Source organism: Octopus bimaculoides, chromosome 12 (assembly GCF_046866305.1).
Source record: "Octopus bimaculoides isolate indiv1 chromosome 12, ASM4686630v1, whole genome shotgun sequence".
NCBI classification, from domain to species: domain Eukaryota; kingdom Metazoa; phylum Mollusca; class Cephalopoda; order Octopoda; family Octopodidae; genus Octopus; species Octopus bimaculoides.
In genome coordinates, this window is record NC_142939.1 from 58,678,935 (window position 1) to 58,693,943 (window position 15,009).

General features: G+C 36.2%; 1 protein-coding gene across 1 annotated transcript in view; it reads left to right on the plus strand.

Annotated features, from left to right (window-relative positions):
- Nucleotides 1-15,009, plus strand: part of LOC106868187 (unconventional myosin-IXa) — a 209,041-nt gene that overhangs the window by 134,985 nt on the left and 59,047 nt on the right. Inside the window, exons 14-17 of the mRNA XM_089361098.1 lie at nucleotides 635-736; nucleotides 2,210-2,288; nucleotides 7,546-7,608; nucleotides 11,501-11,944. Coding sequence (XP_089217224.1) covers nucleotides 635-736; nucleotides 2,210-2,288; nucleotides 7,546-7,608; nucleotides 11,501-11,944 — 688 coding nt within the window. The remainder of the gene's footprint in view (nucleotides 1-634; nucleotides 737-2,209; nucleotides 2,289-7,545; nucleotides 7,609-11,500; nucleotides 11,945-15,009) is intronic.

The window sequence follows — 15,009 nt, forward strand, 5'->3', positions numbered from 1 at the left end:
GATTGAACAAACCTATGATCAACAGCATTCCTACTACAACCATTCCATCTTTTTATTCCAACATAATGTATCTAGGACTAACTACATTATTCATTGGGCTGTTTTTATGAAACACGGGTATGTTTTGAAGAGTGATTTGTTGCCATTTTATAGCAGTTCGAATGATCACTTAGAGTTTCTCTTTTCAGTGGCCCAGATGTCAGCATCTTAACCACTGAACCACTGAGTCCACTCTGCTGTGTTTGTTAATCTTAATCTTCATTAGCCCTTTATCATTTAAACCAGCCATAGCCAAGCCAAATATTCCACCTGTTTTATGCTCAAACTGGCCAGATCTGGCCTTTCATACCTATGCTGCAATATCATTCTAAAAATAAATAATCACATCATCAAAATCTCGAAGCTATGAGATAAAGCAGGATTAGTTCAAAACAAGGTGAATAAATAAGCATCGCATTCAACAGAGTAATTTGATTGCTACAAGGTTTTAATTTATCAATGTTATCTGCTGTTTGTTTCAATATGATTTTTGTTTTATTAATTATTGACATTATTCATGTTATTTTGTTGAGTTGAATGTGTCGTTCCATTGAGTATGGAATGTAATTTATTTCTTAATCAATTGATGTTTCAGGAGTTGACCCAGTCGCTATTTTACGGTGGGGATTGCTGAGAGCTTTCTTCAGATGTGTTGCTGCCTTTATTTCTGCTGGTAAAGAATACCAACAGAATGGAAGTAAGTTATTTTATGCTGTTTCTCTTAGTCAACCTTCCTACTTACTCCTGTTCCTTCTAAGAATGTTGCTTCGTGTTTTCATATTTTATTTTCACTGCAACAACAACAACAACAACAACAACCAAAAATAATAAATAAAATGAAATAAAAAAATATATTTTCAAAAGGTATAGTTGTGTGATTACGAAGCTTGATTCTCAAACAGCTGGTCTTAGGTTCAGTTCTACTTTGCAGCTTCTTGGACAAATATCTTCTACTATAAACCTTGGACCAACCAAAGCCTTGAGAGTGGATTTGGTAGGAGAAAACTGAAAGAGTCTGTTTTATTATATATATATATATATATCACCATCATCATTTAGCATCTGCTTTCCATGCTGGCATGGGTTAGATGGTTTTGCTGGAGCTTGTAAGCTGGAGAGCTGCACTGGGTTCCAGTCTGATTTGGCATGGTTTCTACGACTTGATACCCTTCCTAATGCCAACTACTCCAAGTGTGTAATGAGTGCTTTTTATGTGTCACTGGCATAGGTGCCAGTTACGTGACTCTGGCATCGGCCATGACTATGACTTCAATTGACTTGATGAGTCTTCTCAAGCACAGCATTTTGTTAAAGGTCCTGGTCATTTGTAATTGCCTCTGTGAGACCCAACATTTGTCCCATGTCTTCCTGGGTCTACCTCTTCTACAGCTTCCCTCTACTGTTAGAGATCGGCACTTCTTTACACTGCTGTCCTGTGTATATATATATACACACACATATTTATAATATGTGTGTCTTGCACACATATATAATATATATATGTGTGTGTTTGTGTGTACTCTTGTCTAGATATATGATGGTTGAAATTAAATGAGCTTCATCATCATACAAGTGAGGTTGTTTCCTGTCTTTCATGAAAATTATGGCTAGCCATAGGAAAATATTAACTTGCTTGGAAACAGGTGAAGTTTGACAACAGGAAGGATATCTGACTAGAGAAACCTACCTCAAAAAATTTCGTCTGACCCATGCAAGCATTGCAAAGGAAATGTTAAATGATGACGATGATGATTACTGTGGTGTGTGCGTACGAGTAGATGTAATCGCCTTACCTCAGTTTTCCTTTCCTCGACTGCGAGTCCGTCTTGCGGTATCCGATCCTTGAAGCTTGCCCCGACCCAAAGTACACCAGGTATAGCAGCTGCTTCTCCCAAACCTAGACCGTCGCCTAACACGTCTTGTCCTGACCACAGCCCCGTTTGAAAAAGGGCACGAATGCCGATCGAGGCTCCCTCTGCCCTTTTTCCCCTTCCGGTCGACTCGCCCTTCCGGTCGACTCGCCCTTCCGGTCAGCCTCCCCAGACACTGACGTCATACCACAATTACAGTATAATTTTTTCCATGCATTAGGAAAATTCGTTAATTAAGATTATAAATAATCATTAGTCAGTTGTAATTATTCTTTTCTTTCTCTTTTTTAATCACTCAGAATCCAGGAAACCTCCAAAGAAGACGAACGAAACATCTCACCGAGAAAGTTGCAAATTATCTAGTGATAATTTATTAAGGTAAGTTCCAGGGTAACGATCCTTTCTACTAAAGGCACAAGGCCTGAAATTGGGGCGGGCTAGTCGATTAAATCAACCCCAGCGCTCAACTGGTACTTATTTCATCAACCCCGAAATGGTGAAAGGACAAGTTGACTTCTGCGGAATTTGAACTCAGAATGCAAAGCGGGCAGAAATACTGCATAGCATTTTGTCTGGTGTGCGGTTCCACTGTAATATGTTATCTATTTGGCTGTAATTATCTCACAGTCGTCTCTTGATGTATTGAATTATGTATTTAAAGATTTGTTTAATTAGCTGCTGTAATTTCAGACACATGAAACAAACCAGTGATGAATATTGGTGGTATTTGTTCTGAGGAAGTCGGTGGAAGAATTTCTTCTCTGTAGACATTTATTTCAGTCGTTCAGCTGTTTTCTTTTATTCTCTGTACTTTTGCAGTCATGTAAACAGATAGTGTGTGTGTGTGTGTGTGTGTGTGTGTGTGTGTGTGTGTAGTTGTGTATATTTATATATTCAGGCGTGGCCATGTGATTATAAGTTTACTTCCCAGCCACATAATTTTAGGTTCAGTCCCACTGTGTGTCTCTTTGGGCAAATGTCTTCCTCTACAGTACTGGGCTGACCAAAGCCTTGTGAGTGGATTTGGTAGACAGAAACCGAAAGGACTCCATTGTGTGTGTGTTTGTGTTCCTGTTTCCCTGCCTTGACTTCATGCGATTGCTCTAAAGAGGTGTCACTGTCATGCAAGGGGTGCTCTTTATTTCTGGTTGTCCATGGAAACCTGTCTAGCCATGGGGAAATATTTTCTTACTTGGAAACAGGTGAGCCTCAGCTAATTCTGTCTGACTTGTGTAAGTATGGAAAAGTGGACATTACGGTGCTGATGATGATGATGATGATGATGATATATATAAATATCATCATCATCGTCATTTCTGTATTCCATGCTTGCTTGGGTTGGATGGTTTGACAGGAGCCAGTGAGCCTGAGGTCTGCATCAAACTTCAGTCTCTGTTTGGTATGGTTTCTAATGGCTGGATGGCCTTTGTAATGCCAACCACTTTGTAGGGTGTACTGGGTGCTCTTTACATGGCACTGGCATTAGGGAACTCACTCTGTAACTCTCAAGTTAAGACCACAAAACTGAGGTGGGGTGGTGGGGTAGTATTGAGGGCGGTGGTTTTATTCCAGGTGATGAGAGGTTGCCTGAAGTATGATAGAAGGACAGAGACAGGTTTGTTGTTCAAGGGGAGATACATGGTTACGCTGAGATATATATATATATATATATATATATATATATATATATATATATATATATATATACTTCTAATTTAAGGATAAAATTTAAAAAAAAAAATTTATCAGTGGCCAGCATATTACAATACCTTTTAAGATGAAAATTATAAACAATTATAAATTAGGGCAAATGAAAAAAATTTTCTATGCCAATATGCTGAAAAATAGACTTTAGATCGTCTGGCCACATATTGTGTGTGGTTAGATGATCTAAAGTCTATTTTTCAGTATATTGGCAAAGAAAATATTTTTTGTTTGCCCTTATTTATAATTGTTTATATATATATATATATATATATATATATATAAGCAATGTTAATTCTCTAAATGAAGTATTAACAGTAACTGCACGATAAAGTGTAGTATATTGCCACTTAAGTGTGGCTGACCCCTAGGGGTGGATGTTACTGTTGCTTTTAGCCCCAGGAGGACATCTCCTCCAGCTGGCTTATCGACACACGACTGTGTCCTGTTTGCCAAGGGTAGTTATCCCTCTCACCAACATCTGCAGCACCACTTTCCATGCTAGCATGGGTTGGACGATTTGCCTGGGGACTGGCGAACCAGATGGCTACACCAGACTCCAATTTGATCTGGCAGTGTTCATACAGCTGGATGCCCTTCCTAACGCCAACCACTCCGAGAGTGTAGTGGGCGCTTTTTACATGCCACCGGCACAAGGGCCAGTCCTGCGGTATATATATATATATATATATATATATATATATATATATATATATATGTATGGAGGGAACATATTTGTGACACTTTCAAATTTCTCAGTCCCTATGAATAGTTGAATAAAGAACTAAGAATCCCTCTACTTTGTTACTTGACCTGCTAGAAATGATGAGTCAACTAACCTCAGATCATACTGTGACGGCAGAACTCTAAATTTTGAAGTGGTATTTAAATATTTTTCATTTAACTAATACACTATACCCCATATTTTGTTACTTTGGCCAATCTGCTATTAAAATCTTTATGTATGTAAGATTGTGTGTGCGTGTGTGTAATGTTTCCAACACCTGTATTAGCTAGATAAGTAAATGTTAACTTTCTTCCCACCCTATTAAATATCACAGTGGGTGGTAGCATTATCAGTTAACGGTATAAACAGGTATGAGTTTTTCTAGTTTGGGCATTTATTTTTAATCTTACAAAACTTGCTTGGGATTGACAACTTTTATATCAAACAGAAGCTAAAATGTAACCAAAACACCATCTTGTTATTGTAGATTATCAACAGTGTTGTTTCCCCAGTATTTCTTTTTTACAACTGTACATGTTGGAATTTATTGTGAGAGGGATAGTGAAATGTCTACAGGAAGATTCTTGTTTTAGATGGTCAATAACAGATTACACACTGTGTTAATACTCTTAACCTCATATTTACGAATGGTGATAATGGTAGGTCCTTTGTATGCAATGATCATGAGCAAGAGCGGCAAGCCCTTAATTTGCTATGTGAATGTATCCTTAAATATCAGGCTCTGACTAACTCAGGACAACTGTGTAGGGTTTAGTCAGACAGGGATTCCAACAATGACTGTTTCCTTTTTTTAGTGTTTCTTATCCATCACAATTGTTCTGGACTTCTCAAAGTTGCTCAACGCATATGTATCACATCTATTGATCAAGGTATCTCTTCTTGCCCCATTGCCTTCCCTAGGAAGTGAATTAACCTCTGTGTGTGTGTGTGTGTGTTTGTGTTTGTGTTTGTTCAGAGGAGAGAAAGAGACCAAGAAAAGTGAGATATTTTTATTGATTATAAGTAAAATTCTGAAATAATTTTGAAATGATTTTGCATCAAGGACAATCTTTCGATGTATTAAAACTATTCCAGAATCAATGAAATCTTAAAACATTGCATATATAAGGTGTAGGCATGGTTGTGTGGTTAAGGAGCGTACTGCCTAACCATGTGGTCTTGGGTTCAATCCAACTCTATGGCAACTTTGGCTAGTATCTTCTTCTATAGCTCCAGGTGTGTGTGTTTTTGCATGTGCACATGTGGGAGTGTTTGTGTATGCCCTTGTTTTGATATCATGTGATAGTTTTAAATGAGCATCATGATCATCATACAAACTATGTTGTTTGTTTCCAGTCCTCCATGAGAAACGTCTTCCCATGGAGGAATATTGCCTTACCTGGAAACAGGTGAGGGGTTGGCAACAGGTAGGGCATCCAGCCATAAAAAATCTGCTTCCTCAACAAATTATATTTGAGCCATGCAAGCATGGAAAAGTGGATGTTAAAATGATGATGACGATGATGATGATGTCATATTTATGTGTGTATATGTGTTTGAATTTGTTCCCCTACTAGTGCTTGACATCCAGTGTTAGTTTGTTTACATCCCTGTAGCTTAGTAGTCCAGTAAAAGAGACTAGAAAAAAATAATGTACTGGGTTTCATTTGTTCAGCTAAATCAGTGCTTCTCAACCAGGGTCCATGTGACCCCTGGGGAACCATGTAAGATTTTTTGGTGTTCACACAAGCTAAATAGTAAATTGGGTATCTTAAGTGTACATGCATACAAACAACCATCCATCCATTCATCCATCCATCCATACATACACACATTTATTATTCTTATACTAGAATGTTTTATAAGAATAATTATATATATATATATATATATATATATATATAGGTTATGAGAGGTAATGGTGTCAAGAAGACCCAAAGGTGTCAGGTAATGCTGAGTAAGTGCTATGGACAGACTATAGTTAAGCTCCAGGTTCAGTGATTATACGAATGAGGAGTCCAACGTAGGTCATATATCAGCATGTGTATATATAAAAGAAAATTAACAGAATGAGATAATCCAAGGCTGTGAAAGATTTCAAAACATTTATAAAGAGAAAGTCTTACAGCTGTTTCCAGTATATTTTATATATCCCTTCATTGGAGGCGGTGTGAAAAAATGGTTAAGCAATAGTTATTCTAGACAAGATATGAAATAGAGAGTGAAGTGGAGGAATGAAAATAGACGTGAGACATGCAGGGATATTGTATCTGCAGTTCCATTATTTAGGCAGAATGGTATACATATAAGATTCTTGTACCTTGTGTGTAAGTTCCAATAGTATTTAAAATTGGTCATTCCAAGCATAGAGTCTGTAAACGGTGTTATTGAAACAAGGGTTTTTTTGAAGTGATTGTTTTAGCTGTAAGACCTTCTCTTTATAAATGTTCTGAAATCTTTCACGGCTTTGGATTTTTATCTCATTCTGTTAAGTATTTATACATACATACATACATATATTTATTATTCTTATACTAGAATATTGTATAAGAATAATTATATATATATATATATATATACATACACACACACACATACATACACACACACACACACACATACATACACACACACACACACACACACACACACACACATGATCTTCTTCCTCATCTGACCCACCCACCTCACATTCACTCTCATCACCACAATCTTCTCACCTTTTTCAACTGGAGGTAGCCATATATCTCCTCTTTGGCAAGACAACTGTTTCTATCCCTCTATCATACTCTTGCTTCTCGATGTCTGGCATAAACCACCATACCCCTACCCCCTATCAGAACCATATTCCAATAAAGGAAGGGGTCTTGTCTGGCAAGCTTCTCGATGACTTCACCATGTAAAAAAGAACCCAGTGCACTCTGTGAAATGGTTGGCATTAATGATGGCATCCAGCTATAGAAACTATGCTAAAACAGACAATGGTGTTTGATACAGTCCTCTGACCTGTCGGATCCTCTCAAGTTGTACAACCCATGCCAGCATGGAATACGGATGCTAAATGATGATGATTATTATTATTATTATTATATATCTACACAGAGACAGCTAATAATTCAAGTCTGAAACACTGTTGTCACTGCCTGACCGATTTACCGATAATTTGTTCTCTGTTATACCAAGGAATAATTTCAATACTTTCAGGTCAGACTTACAAAGGACATGCTGTAGTAATTTGGGTAATAAATTATTCAACAGTTTAGAGAGGTAAGTCAGTGTTCCTAATCCTGTTTCCAATCAATAACCAATATTCCTAATCCTCTTTTCAATCAGTAATGAATATTACAGAAAGCCAAGCACTTATTTATTACCATTAACTTCTACATAAACTTTTGTTTATTTAGTTTATATATGTTTTTGCTTTGCACATTTTTCTCTTCATTTGATATCTGGTTATATGAGATTCCTTGGTTTAGTAAAATCTTAGTTTACTAATTGTAGTCTGCTAAGCCTTAGTTTATCAAGCCTTAGATGCTAATCTGTAATTTGCTAAACCTTAGATTGCTAAATATAGTTTATTAAACCTTAAGGCTACTGAACTAATCTGTAAAGAATGCTGAAAATCTTTGCTATCAATTGCCATTGTATAGTTTTTATCATTTCAATATCTAAATGTATCAAGATGTCTATCTGTGTCATATATTATTATCCAGCACAGCATATGTTTCTGAATTTCAGCACAAACTGTAATATGCACATACGTATATGTGTATGTATGTATATATATATATATAGGAAAATGAAGAATAAGGCAGAATGCTAAATTGGAAGCATGTTTTAATAAAGATTTCAAATTGGAAGCATGTTTTAATAAAGATTTCTAACCGGCTTTCATTGCGAAGCAAATTTTCAAGAAGGAGAATGAAAATGTTTTTTACAAAGAAGTACAAAATGAAGAAAATAATATATAAAACAAATAATATATAAAAAAATAACTATACCAATACATTATATTGTCTTTGAGCTTTTGAAGTTCAATAGTAGTTCATGTATATAATGGTTGGAAAAATAAGGATGCATGAGAATTAAGAGTTGTGTTAGGTTTAAAAAAAGGTTAAAAGTTTGTGTTAAGCAGAAAGTGTGGTGTCAAAACAGGAAGTGTGTGTAAGGGGAGACAAATGTTCGTAGAACGGACATAAACTTCCTGTTGAAAAAAAGTTCATAACTCCAACTAAAAAGATTTGTCTCCCCTTACACACACTTCCTATTTTGACACCACACTTCCTGCTTAACACAAACTTTTAACCCTTTTTTTTAAACCTAACACAACTCTCAACTCTCATGCATCCTTATTTTTCCAACTATTATCTACATGGATTACCATTGAACTTCAAAAGCTCAAAGACAGTATAATGTATTGGTATAGTTATTTTTTTATATATTATTTTTTTTTATATATTATTTTCTTCATTTTGTACTTCTTTGTAAAAAACATTTTCATTCATCTTCTTGAAAATTTGCTTCACAATGAAAGCCGGTTAGAAATCTTTATTAAAACATGCTTCCAATTTAGCATTCTGCCTTATTCTTCATTTTCCTATTATTTCTCCACGTGCGGTTAACACAACCCCACTATTTACTGACTTATATATATATATATGTATATATATATATATATATATATATATATATAGTCAAATTGAATAATTGAATAAGAAAGCAACAAGAGGATCTGCAAATGGAGTGTATTAGTTTGATGCTCACAAAATAGAGAGAGTTTTTGATATTTCGAGCCTCAGTGTGTAACAACTTCTCATACTCTAGTTGATATACTGATACAGTAACTATTAGCAAAATACAAAGCAACGGTATACCAACTTGGCGGAATTATTCAAGAGAATGTTGCATGTTAGAGTGTTCAAAAGAATTCCATGTGATATTTGATTCAACCCTCTGCACTCTTGAGATCAAATCCCACCGAAGTCAGCTTTGCCTTTCATCTCTTTGGGGGTCAGTAAAAATGTGTTAATTGAGTGTAGTGGAGTAAGAGAACTATTAGCAAATCGGAGAAGATGCCCTGTTGTTCTTTGCCTTCTAAGACAGTTGGGTTTCTGATATAACACCCACATGTACACACACATATATATGTACATATACCCATATATAAATATACACATGCAGTTGGTTATATTGAACATATACACTATGCACTATATAGACATATACAGACGTGCACTCTTCCATGCACATTCATGTGTACACACATAGTTCCATTTATATAAAAACATAGTAGTACTACTTAGAAATTTCTTATCTCTTGCTGTAAATATGCAAACTTTGCTATCAGTTGCTAGGCTCAATCTCAGACAATTCATAAAATCAACATAATGTATTTGAGAAGAACATTTTTTTTAGGCTTCTGGTTTGTGTTAGAGATTCCTAATCAGCATCTTGCTGACCGCTCTTCACCTTTCAGACTGGAAAAAAATCACTTGAATTGTGTGTGTGTGGGGGGGGGGGGTGCGTTGTATACATCCAAATCAGTTCTGACTGTGCAGACATTACCATTTCTGTCTTTTGTTTATTCTGACATAATGCATCTAGAACCACATTATCTATTGTATCCTTTTGTAATCTGATAAGGTGTGGCTCGAGGAAGGTTGGGTTACTATTTCTAGCAGGTCAAGCAACCATGTGAAAGCTCACTTGGTTCTTTCACCACATGTATGCAGAGGGTGTAATATGAATTCTTTAGATAACCAGCCTGCTCTTAGTTGCCTGTCTATGATAGTTGTCAAGTGTCTTAGATAAGATATCTCAGTGTTGCTCATACCATTTCAATTGAAATATATTTATATTATGGTTGAGGTTCTTGTCATACGATGGCTGTGGAATTCCTGAAGAGAATAAGCTGTTCGATAAAGCATTTTACAGTTGCATATTTTAAAGTATTTTGTTGTTGCGTAACTCCAGGCCTGTCTATCAGACTTACAATCAAAGACATACCAATTGTGACCACCATGTCTTTGGAGTATTTAGGATGATACTGCATAATGTGCCTTTCCTTCTTTCTAAGACTGTCATGTATATGATTTGAAGATTTGGTTGCTCTTTCTAGCCAGTCAAGAGGTTCTGTTTGATGGTTCATCCGGCATTTTGTTTAGCTTGTAGCTACCTATTGTTTTGTTTGTTTTTAAGTTTTTCAAGATTACCACAGGTAGGGCTCAGAATTTTCTTCAGGTCAAGTGGCCCATCTCACTCAAAATGGCCCTAAATAAGGGGTTGTCTAAGGATGTTGAACAAATATTATTATTATTATGATTACTGGGTTCCGTATGCATTTCGTGGACATCAGATAATGGTTGTTCCTATTGTTAAATGGAGATTTATACTCACTGATTTTTTTTTTTTTGTTTTTAAATATACTTTATGATCTTGGTGGTGTTATTGAGTTTCATGTGCATTTGATGATCTTCAGTTAAAAGTCGTTGAATGGTGAAATAGAAGAATACATGCTCATTGATTGTTCTTATTGTCTTTTTAAATATAATAATTAACCACGGAGCTGTTACTGGTTTTCATAGGCATCTGGCAATCATCAGGTAACGTTAGTTGTGATTTTGGAGGAACACTGTTAACAGTTTTTTCTTATTGTTATTGTTAAACACATTAACTCTATAACGCCTAAATTATGAATACACACAAAAAACAATGTTTATTAGTCTTTTGCAGCTTAAGTTAGGAGTGTGTTTTCATGGAAAAAGAATTTTAATTTTCATGTATAAATATATGAATTACTCAGATGGTAATAATTCAGTTAATACCTGTCGGATTTTGTAATTGTTTGCATGCAATAATAACATTTTTCCAATGTAAAAACATTTCTTTTGGTCTTGTCCAAGCTTTTGGTTTTGTTATTTACCTTCTGTAAGAATGTAATATTTGAAGCTTCAAGAATTCTTAACAATAGGCGTTATTGGGTTAAACATCAGCCTTCATGTGTATTTGTGTGCGTGCTTGTGTGTGTGTGTGTGTGTGTGTGTGTGCATGTGTGTGTGCGTGCGAGAATGTATGTGTGTATGTGTGCATAAAAAGTTGTAATTTTGTTAACATGTTGATGCCATTTTGTTTGGAGCAAATTTCTTTCTGTTTTCTATAGTATACGGCATGCTGGGAATGGTGACCTGCTACCTGTCAATGGTGTATCCTCTCCTCCTTCCAAAGAGAGAACAGCACTGCCACTGCATGAAAACCAACTGACCAGTATTGCATGTCCACTCTCTACTAACCACAAGCAAGCCACGACTGCTACTACAGCTGCTGCTACTAACACTACTACTCATACTACTACTACTAATTCTTCCAACGCAACTCCTCCTCTTCCTCTTACCACGGCTACTGACCATTTTGCTGTCTCACATCCAACATCTTGTCCCAGTGGCAGCAGAGTGTGTGGTGTCATTGGCAGCAGTACAGACAGCTGTCATCATAGCCATACCCTGGGTCACAACAAGACGACTGATCATGTACTTACCAGCCCTGTAGAGAACTATTTACCAGTAGCTGATGCCCTCCTCATTATGAAGGCACAGCAGGTGATTAAGTATGTGTCCTATCCATCTCAACTATTTTTCTTAACTTTGATTCCTTTCACTTAGATAGCTAACTTGTCCCCTAGTTTTATGACCGAATCAATGAATGAATGAATGAACTTCCAACTCTGTGAAGATTCCAATCCATTTGAGACCATGCATGGTTCATTTTGTATCCAGTGATTCTCAACCATTTTTTTGCTTATGGCTCCTCCTTTTGATTCCTATTTTACTCAGATGGACTCTCATACCCATTTAATGTTTGACCCTTTTGATACCAACCTGTCTGGAACCACTTCTGGGTTTATGATACAAATCCCTGGTTTTAAAGTGATATAAATTAAAATCTTCCACCAAAATTTCAGGTTCATTTGTTCCAAACACCTATTTAATAATGACAAGTTATTTGAGTAAATTTTACATTATTATTAAAATTATCTAAAATGGAATTATATTTCAACAGAAATGTGGTAACAAAAGGGTTTAAAAAATTTAATATCAATTAGGAATTGCATAAAAAAAAAATTGTTAAATATTTTGTGTATTGTAGAAGTATAACCAATTTATTGCACATAAGCTTCAACAACAAAATCTTAATCGACACCCCCCCCCCCCCCCGGGTCATATGGACCCTGGTTGAGAACCACTGATTTATACAAAACCCTTCACTTGAAATTGTTTGTGCTTTGAGTAAGACCTTCTGTCATGATTTGATGTAAGAACGGTTTGTGTTGTTACAGATGCCAGTTTAATAATGACAAAATTATTTTGATGAATTTGTATTTAAATTCTTGTTTATTTACAAAATAAACTTAAATGCTTTGGCCATTTGGTTCATCAGAAAAGGATTAACCCTTTAATGTTTAAACCGGCCATATCTGGCCCAGATATTCTACATGTTTTAAACTGGCCATATCTAGCCTCTCACACCTAACCTACATTGACATTCTAAAAATAAACAGTCACATCATTGAAACCTCAAAGCTATAAGATAATGCATGATTAATTCAAAACGATTTGAGTGAAAAAGTATTACATTTAACAGAGTAATCTGAACACTAAAGGGTTAATGTAAAACAATGCGTAAACGTTATTATGATTAGCAATTTGAGACAGAAAAATAACTATGGGCTGTAACTCAGTATCTATCACTTGCTGTGGGATCTCTGTGTTTTATTATATTAATACAATATTAAAGAAATCTGAGTGAGTGTTTCATTTCCAGCCTTCTGCGAAAATATGTCAGGTTAGATGAAGTTTGTTGAGGTAGATTTTCTACGGCCAGATGTCTTTCCTATCACCAATCCTCTCTTGTTTTTGAGGAATGTAATATTTCCTTATGACCAGACATGTTTCCTTTCAAGATTGGAAACAAAGAAGACTGCTTGCATGAATGATGGTGACACTCATTTACAACTATCATTCTATGTCAGTGCAAAGAGACTCTGTGTGTGCGTGTGTGTGTACATACATACACTTGTGCGCACACATATACATATTTATAGAATGGGCTTCTTACAGTTTCTGTCTACTAAATCCATTAATGAGGCTTTTGTCAGCCCACGGCTATAAGTAGAAGAGACTTGTCCAAGGTGCAATGCAGTAGGCTTGAACCTAGAATCATGTGATTGGGAAACAAATTTCTTGCCACTGCCTGTATCCTTAATGCTAAATGAATTTATTGGAACTTCTCCTACAACCTATTTGTTGCAGATGCAGAATCTCCTTGCCAGTTTCCTTACATCCCAGATTTTACAAAATAGCTGCATAACTTATACTGCTATAGTGCCAAGTGACCAAACCAGTGATCTGGAAATAAAATAGTGCAGTTACAATAAGAGAAACAGTAGTCATTTGTTTGTATTACATCTGTTTTTTCCATGCTAGCTTGGGTTAGATGAATGTATGTTATTAAGTTTGGATACCCTTCCTGCTACTAACTCTGACCTGCTTTTCATGTAAAGTAGTCTCCTTTCCATACATTTTCAAAAGCACAGAGCTACCGGATGATTTGTCAACAGAGTAATGTCAACAAATGTCACTGTCTGTAACTCAGTTCAGCTCAGCACAGAATGTAAACATTCACTCAGATACATATGCATGCATATGATGAACCACATACAGTTTCTCTCTACCAATTTCTCTCATGAGGCACTGGTTGGCCCTGATCTTTAACAGAAGAAAGACACTTGGCCTAAAGGGCAGTGTAGGGACTGAAACTGTGTGGTTGGAAAGTGAACTTCTTAACCACATAACCATGCCTGCACCTAATATAAAACATCTAATTTCAGGAAAGATGGAATTGTAAGCTTTCTATATAATGAGTGATAATGTCACTTAGCAAGTGATACCTATTTGGTTCAATCCCCCACCTATTGTATATCTGTGTTGTATTTTTTTTCTCTCATCTCAAACTGTTACTTGTAATATGAAATATTTAGATTTTAGTCTTGTTTTGTCTTTATTTAAACTGAGCTCTCGATCTTTTGATTCTTTTGACCCATGGTCTTGAGTTGGCTCAAGTCTGTGTGTGGGGGGGGGGGGGAGAGAGAGAGAGAAAGAGCTTCTTGTGTTGTTCCGATGTTGTGTGCTTTTTTTTTTTTGTCTTTGTTGGTAGTTGCTTATTTGTTAGGCTGTTGTGTTCAGTTTTGTTGTTCTTGTTGTTGACAATGATAATATGTTGGTGTTGTTGTTCTACTTAATCAGTATTGAAATAACTCACTGCTACTGCTACCATTTACTGCTGCTGCTGCTGCTACAACAACAACAACAACAAGAATAATAACACAAAAATGACAAAATAGTAAAACTGGGAAACCTGGCTTTTCAGGTTTTTTTTCTTTTGGTTATAACACTGCTGCTGCTGCCACAGCCTCCTCCTCCACCTCTTCCTCCTCCTCCTCCTCCTCCTCCTCCTCTCTCCACCATCACCACCACCACCACTATCATAATTTTCCTCCTCCCCCTTCTCATTACCATTTACACATGCTCTCTTTCTCTCTCTCTCTCTCTCACACTTATGCACACACACAAACTTACCATGCGCACACATAAACTTACCATGCACACATATCAC